A 14,793-nucleotide genomic window follows, 5' to 3' on the forward strand; every position below is an offset into this window, starting at 1 on the left:
GATGAAAATCTAATTTAGAATATAAAAAGTTGTAAAGCTTTTCCTGTTAATCAATTTAGTTTTGTTGAGTGCAGAAGAAAATGTAATAATGTCAAAATGAAAGTTTCATTTATTATATTGTATCTTATTTTTCTTTTCTCTAAATTAAAGCAAATATTTTTCAAAAGGCTGTTGAGTAGGAGGCCGATATTTTAATTAGATAAACAAAAGTGAAATAATTTTTAAAAATCACCGACAGCACATTCAGTACAGAAGAAGACTACATCATTAGTGATGTGTATTACAGAGAAATAGTTGGCTTACGGTTGTCCTTTCATTATTAGTACCGTTTCAGAAGCACAGAAATTGGGTCAAGAAGCCTACTTGAAGGGCACCTATCCATCAAATTTAATCCAGAACCAGGGTTTGCTGTTGCCTGAGAAACCATGTGTTTAACCTGCAGAGGTCTTAGAGTGAAACCCTGACATGTCCCATGGAAAGGATGTAATTGTTAGGGAATGCCTCCACCTGGGGACCTTCAGCAATGATTCTGGTCCGACTGAACAATACTGGGCTCAACAGTCTGACTCAGTAGAAAGAAACTTGATCTAGATATGCCCTACAAACCAGGACAACTGAAGTTTGCTGAAAGCGTGAGAATTTCCTGGGTATCTACTAGCATCTATTTGTGAGGCTTTGTGTGTCAAATACACACTCACCTCTTTGTAGACAGTTGTGCCAGCTTCCTGACTGCATTCCATTCAAGAGCATCTGCTCCTTTCTTGTTTCTATTAGGAACTATATTAAAAAAAACTTTACAGATCTAACTGCACATGAACAGACCAAGCTTGTTTCGACCCTACTGGGTCTTCCTCAGTGGTCAATATTATTGAATAATGCACTCATGAGATGCACTCTCTATGAAGAGTAAAACAATAGCTGAGAGTGGTGTTCCTAGATATTACGTATCTTAGAAGTGGCGCTCCAAAAATAAACATTATACCAGTATTTGTTGGGGCTACACTAAAAGATTTGCCTTGATCACCCAGCTATACTTCATAATTGGTTTTAGATAAGAGTGCATTATTTAATATTATTGACCACTGAGAAAGACCCCGGGGTCGAAATGCGTTTGGTCTGTTCATGTGCAGTTCGATCTGTATAGTCTTTAAGCTGCCCGCGGCGCCGTGGACTAAATAAAGCTGTAAGGGCCAGTGGGGAGGAGTTAGGGCGGGCTCTGTCTGGGATAAAAACTCGGAGGAGCGAATCAGGAGCCGCAAAGCTGCCAGGGAGGACGCTCGCCCCGCTCCCTTGCCGCAGGACTGATTAATCGGGAAGCGTGAAGAGCCTCCCGATCCGCCCCTCCTCCGTGTTTGGCAGCATACGGTTGCCCGCCACCATTATCTGCATCCCCCTGGCCAGGGCAGGTTGCCGCCTCTGAGGAACCGGTGGCGGCGCCAGCAGCTGCCGTGAAGGCAGCGGTGGTAGCGGCGCCGGCACCCGCCAACAAGACGCCTCCCCGCTGGCCCACACACAGACGGGTGGACACCATGGCCAGCTGCCCCGGCCCATGCGCCAGTGCCACTGCCGGCAACGCAGCACACTTCTACGTGGCCTCTGCTGCCAACTGACACCGCCAGCACTGGCTGCCGATGCACCCAGCTCCACGAGTGGCGCCAGGGCCAGCAGCTGCTGCCCGACGCCTGCCCCCTGACTACGGACTTCAGCCACCACCCTCCAGCCCCGATTGACGGTCTACACCCTCGGGCCCCAATCTACGCGGGCATCAACAATGGTAGGCCGCTCTGCGCCCGTCCAGCACGTGGCCGAGCCACTGCCAGAGCCTCCCGGGCCACCACATCCCTGGCCTCACCTGTGGGGGGGCTGCGGGAAACGCTGCCAGCCGCCCCGGAAAGGGTCTCATCTCTGCTAGCGCCCACTGTATTTCATAGAATCATAGAGTTGGAAGGGGCCATACAGGCCATCTAGTCCAACCCCCTGCTCTATGCAGGATCAGCCCTAAATTTAGGAGACAGCGGGCTTATTTGCTAGTTTTTAAATATAATGTTTACTTCGTTTTTAATTACCGTTGAAGGTCACAAGCCAGCATTGAAATTCTTATATTTGTTAAGGTTTGGTTGCCAGTGACTATAGTGCTTAGGGAGATTTCTTGTGGTTATTATGAGCACTGTTTAGAACTTATTCTACCGCGTCTGCGGAGGCCGCGTAAAAACATCTAGCAGCAAAGCGTGGTCTGAGGATGGGATGCATCTGCGTCTTACATCCTTCATTCTGGCACTTGGTTGACAACATTGTTTCTGTATACAAAGACCTAATTTGTTTAAAAGAAACCAGTTGTTATAACTATTTGTTTGTTAGAATTAACAATAAAGGCTGCAATTAAACCGCATAATAGTTTTATTTTTTAGGGGGATACATTGGGACTCATTCCTACTTTATTCCTGACTATCAATGGAACCCCCTTTTACTGGTTTTTTGGGCCTTCACCAAGCAACTGCTCTCTCTCGTCCCATCAGTTGTGGAGAATTATTCTTATTATTGGATGGATTTCTTGACCGCCTCGCCCCCTTTAGGGCTTGATTGTTTGAGGGGGTGTGTCTTCCCTTTCCTCAGTCCTCCACAGTGTTTTCAAGTTCTCATTAAAAGCCTTCCTGAAGCCCATGATGGAAAAGGGCAGGAAACTCATTCTGGTTTCAGAGCTGGTCCATATGTTAATAGTGGGATAGGAAGAAACAGAGTTCTCTTAGCCGCAGAAAAGCCCACACTGGCTCCAGTAGAGAAGTATGTGTTCACTCTCAGAGATCTGTAGTGCCCATGTCATTCCTGAGAACTTCCTCTCTAAATTTCACAGGTGAAAACAAGGAGAAATATTTACTTGTGACTTGTACATGGATTGAACTCATGACATAGGGATTGGTAATGTCAAGGGGTGTACAAAAAAACCCTAGTATTTGGGGTGTTAGTTCACTGAAGATGAAAAATATAGGTATTTCCAGATATTCCCAAATCCCAATATTGGTATGTTATTTGGATTTGGTAAATATTAATGGATGTTGAATTTTTTTGGATCAATTATAGCCGGGGGTATATGGGGATCTGAGAGTGGCATTTTTTTAGGCATTGGCACCAAATTTCTAGCATAGCTGCTGGTGCCTCTCCTCAAAAAAAAAAAAAACACCCCAAGTTTGAAAAAGATTGGACTAGGGGTTCCAATTCTATCAACCCCCAAGAAGGTGGTCCTATTCTCAGTTGTTTCCAGTGGAGGAAAAGGCATTTAAACTTTAAAAGAAATGCAGTCTCTTTAAAATTTAAATGCTTTTTGCAAGCTATGGCAGCAGCATGAGAGCCAGTTTAGTGTAGTGGTTAGGAGTGTGGATTTATAATCTGGCATGCCAGGTTCGATTCTGCACTCCCCCACATGCAGCCAGCTGGGTGATCTTGGGCTCGCCATGGCACTGATAAAGCTGTTCTGACCGAGCAGTGATATCAGGGCTCTCTCAGCCTCACCCACCTCACAGGGTGTCTGTTGTGGGGAGAGGAAAGGGAAGGCGACTGTAAGCTGCTTTGAGCCTCCTTCAGGTAGAGAAAAGCGACATATAAGAACCAACTCTTCTTCTTATTCTTATTCTAAATACCAATGGCATTTAAAGAGCTTACAGTCTCTTTAAATGCCTTCCCTAAACTCAGGGTTCATTCTGAAGGGCAATTTTAATGATTAATATTTTGATATTTAATAATCAGTTTGGTTTTCGAAGTTTTAATGCTTAATTTTAAAAGGTTTTAGAAAATATTTATGAAAGGTATATGTACTTTATATCACTGCAGTCCACCCTGAGTTTCCAAAGACAGGACAGAATGTACATTTCAAAATCAATAAACAAATGTCCTTCCACTGCGGTTATCTGGCTATCCTTAAAAATTCCAAATATTATTGGGATTTTCAGGTTCAGTCATATCAGAAGCCAAAAAAAATAGCAAAAACCTAAAATCTGGCTGAATTAACAACTGAAAAATACTGATAAGATATTATTCAGGCATTTTTTTTCGGCTTGGATTAGCCGGATGAACACCCCTAGTAATTTCTCTTAAACACATTGAAAACTGTTTTAGAGACATCCTGTGATGTGGAATTAAGCTACCAATGGGAAACCATTCAAAGGTCAAACTGCAAGGACATGCAGCACTAAACAATTCCTACCTTCTGTGCTCAGCATGGTGGCCCTAACTACCACGTTGCATAGCAGGGCTTGCTCGCTACACGGGGCTGCTATCTGTCCTAGAAAGAAACGATTGGAACAAAGTCCCCATTTCTTCCTCGTAAACGACAGAAATGTTATATGACACTGTTGCCAAGTGCCCGTCTATTTTAGCGTTTGTGAATTAGCCTCGGAATGGGAACAGTTATTTTTAAAGTTCAAAAGCATTTCACTACTTTTAATGAACACCTCTTAAAAGAATAAACAGCTAATTTATTGTCAACTCTATAAAAAGACTGAATTTATGGGTGGATTTCTGCAGGTTATCTGAAAGTCAGGTGTACCTTCCGAAGCTGCTTCGCGATACGGCACTATGGATATTATTTCCTAAAGTGAGAAATACAGAAAATAGTAACAACCGCTTGAACAAATAACTTGGGGGTCTGAACTGTTGAAGGTTTTCACGGATGAAGTCAGCTGGCCGGTGTGAGTTTTCCAGGCTGTGTGGCTGTGGTCTGGTCATTTTAGGAATGTGACCCATTGCATGCATACACATGCACACTGTACAGTAAATGAAAGGGCCAGTAACCAGTCACACATTCTAGACTTCAGCAGGGCGAGATTCCCATCTTGCTGAGTCCAACCTCTGAAGATGCCACACACAGTTACTGGAGAAATGTCGGAGACTAAAATGACCAGATCACAACTACACACCACAGAAAACCCATAACATCCAGACTTAGTTGTCTCCTTAAAACAGGGGTAGTCAAACTGCGGCCCTCCAGATGTCCATGGACTATAATTCCCAGGAGCCCCTGCCAGCAAATGCTGGCAGGGGCTTCTGGGAATTGTAGTCCATGGACATCTGGAGGGCCGCAGTTTGACTACCCCTGCCTTAAAATGAAGGAACTGGATAGCAGAGTCTTTTATTGGTGATCAGTAGCACGGTTCAATATGCTTGGGGTGGGGGATCCATTTTAGCCAACCACCGCAAGTCTGGGATTGTGCTTTTGAAAGGGAGTGTTCTAGGAAAACGGAACCAACATAATCTTCTTAAAAATCCATGCATTAAGCCAGCAGTGGTTTTCTGCAGCCAGTAGGCTTATATCCCTCCACCCCAATCCTAGATTCCTGCATCTTCTACCCAACTTCACTTGGGAGCATGGGAACAGAGTGAGTGCTTCACTTCGGTGGTACACAATAAAGTTGTTCTTATGTGTGGAGGGTGGAAACAAAGAAAAGCATGTAAGGAAGTGCGCAAGTAGAGACTTGACTCCCATAAATGAGAAATAGCTTTGAGGTTCAGGGTAGGGTGTCACCGTAGATTGTGGGAATGACTCTAAGATTGCAGATATATTCCCCTTAGTTCGGGTTTTATTCATTTGTGTCTCTCTGCTCCAACTTATTCACCCTTCTTCCACTTAAGGGTTCTGTGCTTGAAGCTTCTCAGTGGAAAGTCTGTATTGTCTGACCCTTAAAAGGATCCTGTTTCCCATTAGCCATGGGTGATATTAAAGCTTCTATCTACCCTATGGTCTTGATGTGTTGCTGACACCTGTGTGTCACTTCTTGATGAATCGAGTGAAAGCTTGGGTATGGAACTCTTCCCTACATGGGCCCAATTAGTGATTAAAGGAGGTGAGCAATAGGCAGAAAGGAAGTGTGAGTACATGTTAGAAGCTTTAAACTACAAAAAAAAAGTGAATGTTATTCAGAAAAACAAACCCTCTACAACTCGGCAGCAGTACAGGGATGCATCCCAATGGCAAAAGAACGCATGAAGCTTCCTTATTCTGAATCAGATCATTGGTCCATGTAGGACGGCATTGTCTATTCAGACTGGCAGTAGCTCTTCAGGGTCCCCCTTAGAGATCTTTCTTCTTGTTTGCTATCTGATGCTTTTAACTGGAGATGCTAGGGGTTGAACCTGGGACCTTCTGCAGGCAGGGAGAATGCTCTACCATTGAGCCATGGCAGTCCACAGCCATTGTCCCATGTTCAGCATTTGATGATTAGGACACTATCATGACAAATATCTATAAAAGAAAGCTGAGAACAAAAAACCTGTGAGCTAACACAGTAAGGTACAATCCCACAAAGCGTATCCAATGACTATGGCTCAAATGACAAGTTGGAGAGTACTCTGATACTTTCTTTTCTGTGCGTAGTGTTTTGTTTTTAATGCACACAGAATCAGCCTTTAGGCAGCCTGCAGAGTCATACCTTATAGCCTGCACAGGGTGGGCCAGTTTGGTGCAGTGGTTAAGAGCGGCGGCTTCTAATCTGGTGAGCCGAGTTTGATTCCCCGCTCCTCAACATGCAGTCAGCTGGGGGACCTTAGTTAGGCTCATCACAGCTCTGATAGTGCTGTTTTAACTGAGCAGTTCTCTCTCTCAGAAGAAGAAGAAGAGTTGGTTCTTATATGCCACATTTCCCTACCCGAAGGAGGCTCAAAGCGGCTTACAGTCGCCTTCCCTCTCCCCACAACAGACACCCTGTGATGTGGGTGAGGCTGAGAGAGCCCTGATATCACTGCTCGGTCAGAACAGCTTATCATTGCTGTGGTGAGGCTGTCAACCAGCTGGCTGCACCCAGCTCTCAGCTCCCCCTCACAGGATTTCTGTTGTGGGGAGAGAAAAGGAAGGCCTCTTTGAGCCTCTTTAAGATACCGAGCTGTAAAAAGCAGGGTATAAAAGCCAACACCACCTGCTCCTGCTCCTGCTCCTGGTCCTGCTCCTCCCTCCTCCTCCTCCTTATGTGTCAAAGTAATTTTCCATAAAAGTGCCCAATTTGGATTGGGACTGCAGGGTGCATGGAAAAGACGCTCCAACCTTTCCCCCCTGCTGTTTTCCCAACCTGAAATGATCTATGATTGCTATTTGGCCCACTGGGGAGAGCCACCTATATGAATACAAACCATATGGCTTATGAGCTATTAAACTTTAATGAAACTGAGACTGAACATTAACAATGCGGTCCTAGGTTGAGTTACACTCTTCCAGGAATTTAGTGGGCTCACAAAGTGTAATTTTGCTGAAGAGTGCATTGTAAGTATAGTAGATATCTAATGACAGTAGATACATACTATCCTCAAAGACTCTCAAGCAAGGTTTTATTTATTTATTTATATTTTATATTTTATAATGTTTGTTCAGTCCCACCACTCCCGGACCCTGCCAGCTCATGGCGGTTTACAGTAAAACCCATAGTCCATAAAACAGCAAATTCCAATATCAGTGGCAAAAACCCATCTACAGTCTCCCTGCCCTCCATAGCCGATGACAGCAGCACACTCCTGGGATAGGTAACTGCCCAGATGTCTACCACATGGGCCTCTGCAGGGAGGGACCTGATCTTCCTTAGCCTGGCCTCAACCGATTGCCTGGTGGAAGAGCTCTGTCTTACAGTCCCTGTGAAACTGAGACAGCTTCATCAGGGCCTTCAACTCTTCCAGTAGCTTATTCCACCAGGTCAGGGCTAAGGCTTTTTCAGTCCTGGGGACAACCAGCAGATTCGAACCCACAGAGTGAAGAGCCCTGCAGGGGGCATAAGGAAACAAGTGGTCCCTCAGATACGTGGGACCCAGACCACAGATGGCCTTAAAGGTGAGAACCAAAACCTTGAACCTGATCCGGAAGCCAACTGGTAACCAATGCAGCTGCCTCAGCATAGGCCTTCCAAGATGATCTTGTGAGGACCCTAGCATTCGCATTCTGCACCAGCTTCAATTTCCGGGTCAGAGACAAGGGAAGGCCTGCATAGAGCGAGTTACAGAAGTCTGATCTGGAAGTGACCGTTGCACTGGAAGTGACCGTTGCACCGTGGCCCAGTGTCCTGGGGGCAGGTAGGGCACTAGTAGCCTCCTTCAGCCCTTCAGGGAGCTCTCCATATGTCAAGGAGAGGTTGACAATATCCCTCAAACGACCTCCTACCCATTGGTCACCCGATTTGAGCAGCTACAAAGGGCAGGGATCCACGTGGCAAGTGGTCGCCATCACTGACCCCAGTAACTTGCCCACTTTGGTGAATAAGAGCTGCCTGAAGCTTTGTTATCTCTAATGTTTTATGTGTTAGAACTCAGGTCAGTATTCAAGGAAATACTTTGGATAGTGCTCTGGAGGCCATTATGTACGGTTCTTGCCCATCCCTGTTAAAACAAGTCAAGGGTACTGGCAGTAGGAGGAATTCACTGCTTGGAATGTTACAGCCTACAGAGTGTAACACCTGTGGCATTTCATTAAAATGTGTAGGAATGCCATAGCCACTGAGCTGAGACAAAACCCCAGTCTCCTTCGCAACCCGACACAGCCTTTGCTTCCTTACAGGAGAATTTCTTTCTCGTGTGTGCATTCGGACCATTTGTCATTTATATTTCAGAATGCTGGGGTTTTAAAATACCTCTCGGAGAGGCTCCCGTCTCATTACAGCCATGTCGAAAGCTTTGGTTGAATGCAGGTTGTTGGAAAGAGGGATATCTTGTTCAGCAAAGTGGAACCCTTTGGCGCCCCTGGGTCCAGTGATAAGTGTTTTTGTTTATTTAGCCTGACATCAGTGGACGACAAACCGTGCTGCTAATTTTATTTTATTTTTTAAAGCACGTGCCTAGGGACTTCATAGTTAAGATATGGACGTATAAAGTCAAGATATGTTTTTTTTCCTTTGAGCTTCTAGCAGATTTTAAATGCTTCTCGTTTGAGTCTCTGGTTTCCACCATGAAAGCCCCACTGCTTTTCTATACTGTCCTCTTATCAATGTTTGTTCAGTCCCATTTTAATTAACTTCCTAATTAAGTTTTGTTTCCTTTGCCAGCTTGCTCTGTTCCAGCCATTTCCTGAAACTGGGATCTGTCACTTAAGTGTCAAACTTGCTCTCACTTCCACTGAGTTATTTTTCATATCATTATCTTAAGTCCTGTCAACTGGACTACCTTTGGAAATGAAGTCTTAATGGTACAGGACTGCCCCAAACCCATATATCTAGAAGCAAATCCAATTGAATTGAATGGAAGATTTATTATTATTTTTTAAATTATTATTAGTAGTAGTGGTGGTAGTGGTGGTCGTGGTGGTAGTAGTAAAATTGATTGTCCTTGGCCAGAGGCCCTCACAATAAACAATCCCCCATAAAATAGCACAAATAACAAGCATGTATGTTAAAACAATTAAAACTCTACTCCTATTTCCAAAGCTCAGACACACAAGTATCCAGCTTACAGCATATATGTTAAAAGAAACAGAACTCTACCAATATTTCCTAAATTCAGACACATAGAATTAGGACTTCTCTTGTAACAGCTTTTGCACTGATCTTTCTAGCAGTCAATGCATAGAGAGTTTCTTTGTTGGATACGTAAAGATCAATGTGAGAAAGAAGGAAAATCATTTTATCGTCTTCTAACATCTTGATTTATTTAGACTAATCTAACACTATCCCTTTTCCAGGGGAACCTGCCCAATTCCCTGGTGTATTCATGAAGAATGTTTGGATTACTCTACCAAGTATTGGTCCATCAAAATTCTTATTGACTGGACTTCTTTGAAAAGTTGTTTAATTTAGCTTCACATGGATTTTCTTTTTCATTTTATGGTGCTTAGCTTCTAAGATCTGCCTCAGCTGTCCAGGTCAGGGCATCCAAATGGGTGAGTGGGTGAACTAGGCCAGTATCTGAAACTTTCCAGGCTGCCTGTAGCAACAAAACCACTTCCTTAATGAGAAGGCTCTGACTCCTGTTTCCAAATCACACGAAATCTTTCAGAGCTGACCAAAGGTGTTGAGGCTCAACGTTTAGCCAGCTCTGAGGGCAGCACAAGCTCAGATTTCCAGTGAGCAGCATTGGGCAGCTCAACATTTCCCTCTCCTTGTCTAGATTCATTCAAATCAGCCTCGCCCTTAAATTCGTATATGGCTTTCAAAAAAGAAAAGATGCACACACAAATTACAATCTCATTACCTTGAAACGTATTCTTCTATTTTGAGGATCCATTAAAAAGCACACCCACAGGACACTTTCTGACAATATCGAACCTATTTACCTTTATGTTTACAGGGTTCTGTAATCATCGCTTCATCCCATATGCTCTCTGTGTTTTTTGACTCATTATCTTAGTGGAATGCACTTGCTTCCCGCTGACTGTTTTGCAAATATTAGGCTTAGCACATGTCATTTAGCAAATAATGATCCCCCCCCACACACACACACAAAAGAGATGATTTTCCTTCCCCTTTTTTTTGAACAATATTCGCTCCCTGCTTGACATATTCATTTTCCCATTGATGATCCCTTGTCTCTTTCAAGTTCAATTTGTTACCGCAGATTTCATTTACCCATCTGCATAGCAACTTCCCTATCATGCTGCTTTCCGCACTGGGGTTGACTGAGAGAGAACTTGCTCTGAGCTCTACTAATCCTTGCTGGGATTATGGGAACTGGGAAGATGCTGGTCCATGTCTCTCAAGATTTAACTGATATTTTCAATCCTAAAACTGATCAGATAGCCCCTGCTGGGCAGGGGTGTGCGATCACCGAAGCCCGAGGCGGCCAGCACAGTGTGGAGTGGAGGGGTGGCGGCTGCCGCATGCAGACGCAGAGCTCCGTGCTTGCATGCAGCTGCTGGCTGGCATGCCGCCGCCCCTCCTCTCTGTGCCATGGTACCAGCCTCCTACATGCTGCTTCGGGCTTTAGCGATTGCCAAGGCGGATGAACTGAGCCGAACCGAGCCGAACCGAGCCGAACCGTCCTGCTCGGGCCAGTCTTGTTTTCCAGATAAGGCTATCAATTAAATATTTTGATTGTTTATGAATTATTTGATAATGTTTATTGTTATTAGCAATTACTGCCACACTGTATTTCTCTTTGTTTCCCACCTGGAGCCTGGCATCCCTGCACCTTCATGGGATCCAAAGCCAGAAAGTCCCCCCTCCCAAGTAGCCCTTTTCTCCAGGGGGACTGGCAGTTCCCCCTCCCAGGCAAGCCCTTTCATCTGCAGGAGCCTGGAGATGAGTTGTCGTTGCAGAGCCCCCCCCTCCAAAACAGCCATTTCCCCCTGGGGAGGTGATCTCTATAGTCTGCAGCTGACCTCCAATTCCAGGAGATTTCCAGGCCACACCTGGAGGCTGGTGACTCCTGGGTCAGGAATGTTCCTTGAGGATTGGAGGTGGGGCCTCCAGAGTCCAGGGGTGGGCAGGAGATTTTGCCATGTAGCCAGCCTCCAGGAAGGCCACAGTGCAGGTGTGCATCCTTGCGCCCATTGTTGTCCTGGGTGCAACGGGCTTTGCCTCTAGTAAATAAATAAATACCCATTTGGTGAACCATCTTCTCCTGATGCTGGTGGAAGAAGTAACGGTCTCTTCCCTAACAATTCACAACATGCAGTTTGTGATGTGGGCACTCCATGGGGGGTGGGGGGCGTATATGTACATAAATCTGATTTAGTTGGTCATGCCCTCTGTTCTTTAGACCAACAATATGCTTTGCATAGCTTGTCCTCCTCACCCATTATCTGAGAGCAGCCTTTTCCAACCCTTTGACCATGGAGGAGCCCCTGAAATATTTTTGTTAGGCTTTGAGGATCCCCAGAAGTGTTCTCAGCTATCCACAACCCCCAGAAGCGTCATGTCACTGGATATGACATTATCACCCGCATTAACAGGGAGGCTTGGGGAGGGAAAGAGAGCCGGCGCATAAACCACAAGAGGACTCATTCATGCTTGGGAGGGCAGGGGAGGACCAATGAAAGCGGCTGGTTCCGTGGTCTGTGGCCAAGTCGATTAAGGCAGGAAAGACTGTGGACCCCCTCCAGAGTTCCCATGGACCCCTTTGTTGGGAATCCCTGTCTTAAAGGTAGAAAGAGATACGGTCTCTCCTCTACCATATAAAGGTAACTGATAATCAGATAGGTGTGTGAACTGGCTGGTACTGACCTTTTGTATAATACTTTTGGGGTTGGGGACGTAGCTCAGTGGCAGAGCATTAGCTTGGCTTGCAGAAGTTCCCAGGTACGACCCCCGACATCTCCAGTCCAAAGGACTAGGTAGTAGGCGATGTGAAAGACCTCAAACTGAGACCCTGGAGAGCGGCTGTCAGCCTGAGTAGACAATACTGACCTTGATAGACCAAGAGTCTGATTCTGTGTGAGGCAGCTTCATGCATCTTCATGTCTGTCCGCCCAGGAGTGTAGCAGCCTCCTTCACTGAGACTTCCTTTCGCCGTTTGTCCTGTTTTGTGCCTTCCGCTTTTCTCCGCTTGTAGCAGAAGTTGACAAAAATGTAAAGATCACCGGCCTTTCACTAACTGTGTCCTTTGATTCACCTCTTTTTGTAAAAATGAATAAGCCACAGCAGGTTTCTTCCTGGGGAACCTAAACGCGCAAAGGGCCGTAGATGGGGAACATTTCATGGAGATGCAAAGGGTCAACACGCAGGGATCCTTGTAAGCCGTGACCCCCCTTTTCGGCTTGCTCTTCTTGTTAAAATCAAGAGAAGATTTAGAAACACTGCAAAACTTTGGGGCTATCTTTCTGACAGTGCTCTGAGGCCAATAAATCACATGCCTATCTCTGTGCAGTTTACTACTGGGAACACAGGCTGCTCTGCCCTGTGCCTTTTTCATTGGTAGTAACTCTCTGCCCTTAAACTGCTGCTTGTCAGGAGGTAGTTCAATTGGTGTGACGTTCCCTGGGCTTTTGCCAACTGTGGACTTCTGCCTGGTGCACAGCTGCTAAGGTGCAGTGCCCAAGCGAATTCATGTTTTTTTATTATTGTTCATTATTTCTCATATGATATGTGTAGTGTCGCCAGGAGATCTTGGAATTGACTAGCAGCCAGGCAAGGGATGTTCAAGAGCTAGCTTGGTGTAGTGGTTCAGAGTCAGCTTGGTGTAGTGGTTCAGAGCGGAAGCCTCCAATCTGGAGAGCTGGGTTTGATTCCTCGCTCCTCCACATGCAGCCAGCTGGGTGACCTTGGGCTAGTCAGAGTCCTGTTAGAGCTGTTCTCACATAATAGTTCTGTCAGAGGTCTGTCCGCCCCACCTACCTCACAAGTTATCTGTTGAGGAGAGAAGAACGGAAGGTGATTGTAAGCCACTTTGAGATGCCATTGGGTAGTAAAAAACAGCCTTTCTTCTACTACTTTCATGCCCCCCCCCATCCATGAGAGGAGCATGAACAGAGTGGCAAAACTAGCATATGATAACTTGCAACAAGGGTGGGATTGATTGTCCCTTCCAGGCTGTAAGTATGCCTATCAATTTTTTCTTCCTATTCATGCAGGCCTTTTTTAGTGCTAAATAAAGCAGATAACAATACTGTCGGCCCGCCACTACATGCATTATTGAAATTCCAGCCTTCTCTGCTAAATTTGATAACCAGCAGGGAAATCTTGAGACCCCAGGAAAGTATTAATAAGGGTCAAACTCTTGTCCTGAAGGGCCAGTGGTGGCTTCATTGCCGGCAGGCTGTTTCGGAACAAAAGAGAAAATCTGACTCGCTCGACAGAGACAGGAAATTGACTTCCTTCCTTTCTTTTTTATTCCGACCCTTCGACTTTATAGGTCAGCCCTACCCCGGGATGCATCCGTGCATTAATGAAGATGCTGTACTGCCCTTACTGCCGAGGACTGCCCACTGTGAAACCTTGCGAGAACTACTGCCTCAACGTGATGAAGGGATGCCTGGCCAACCAAGCGGATCTGGATACCGAATGGAATCTCTTCATAGGTAAGGAGGGGAGGCAGGGGGAGGCGGGAGAAGGGGAGAAACTGATTGCGCCGGATGAACTTCACAACGGGCCCAGCGAAGATTCGGCAGGTGCCGAATCGGAAACGGGGGGGGGGGGTGTAGTGACAGTATGCCTTTGTTCGCTTGTCACTCTTGCTCTTTGATTAAAATTCTGCGTTTGTGAGAAACTATCATTGTTCTGCCTTGGAGCCGTTTCCGTTCAGTCTCTCTTGTTCTGATGCCGTCATGTGATATTGAGGTTCCTCTGTTGGATTTCGAGGCGGCTTTGTGACGCACGCTGCAAAATGTTTGGGATGAGTTTCTGGGAAGAAGCCTAGACAGTAGAAGACAGAGAGAGAGAAAGAGAGAGAGGATTGTGCTCTGAAATGAAAGCCCCTGCAGAATACGGAGAGGGCTCAGTGCTTGGTTCATTTTCTTTCTCAAGGCAGCTGTCTTTGGGGTAGGGGGCAGGGAGACACTCTGAGAACCACTGACATGGCAGGCAAACGATCCGTTCCACAACGCCCATTAAAAAGATGCCAAACTTTCTCCTTCCATAGGTCGAGTAATAATAAAGTATCATGCGGATAAATAATGGGAAAGAATAATTGTCATTTCAGATAGACACCTTTGTCTAATTCAGCAGTGGGTTCCCCTCCCCCTCCAAGATTTCTGTCTGTGAGCCAACCAGGAAGTTTTTCAGGAACTGGGGGGAGGCTAAGCTCCACAGTAGTAGAGAAGGAAGAGCGAGATGGGAATGGAAGAAAAAGAAGTTGGGATGAAAGTGCCCTTCATCTGATTGACTGCAGCTACAGGGCGATAGGTTTCAAAAAAAAAAAAACTAAGTACCAGCAAAACAAGGCAAATGTCTGACATTTTCCTAT

General features: G+C 45.6%; 1 protein-coding gene across 2 annotated transcripts in view; it reads left to right on the forward strand.

The window, feature by feature from the left end:
- The window catches only part of GPC6 (glypican 6), a 947,632-nt gene that overhangs the window by 662,882 nt on the left and 269,957 nt on the right, over positions 1 to 14,793 (forward strand). For both annotated transcript variants that reach the window (XM_077343885.1, XM_077343886.1), the window contains exon 4: positions 13,744 to 13,909. In XM_077343885.1, the coding sequence (XP_077200000.1) occupies positions 13,744 to 13,909 (166 nt within the window). The remainder of the gene's footprint in view (positions 1 to 13,743; positions 13,910 to 14,793) is intronic.

Source organism: Paroedura picta, chromosome 6 (assembly GCF_049243985.1).
Source record: "Paroedura picta isolate Pp20150507F chromosome 6, Ppicta_v3.0, whole genome shotgun sequence".
NCBI classification, from domain to species: Eukaryota; Metazoa; Chordata; class Lepidosauria; order Squamata; family Gekkonidae; genus Paroedura; species Paroedura picta.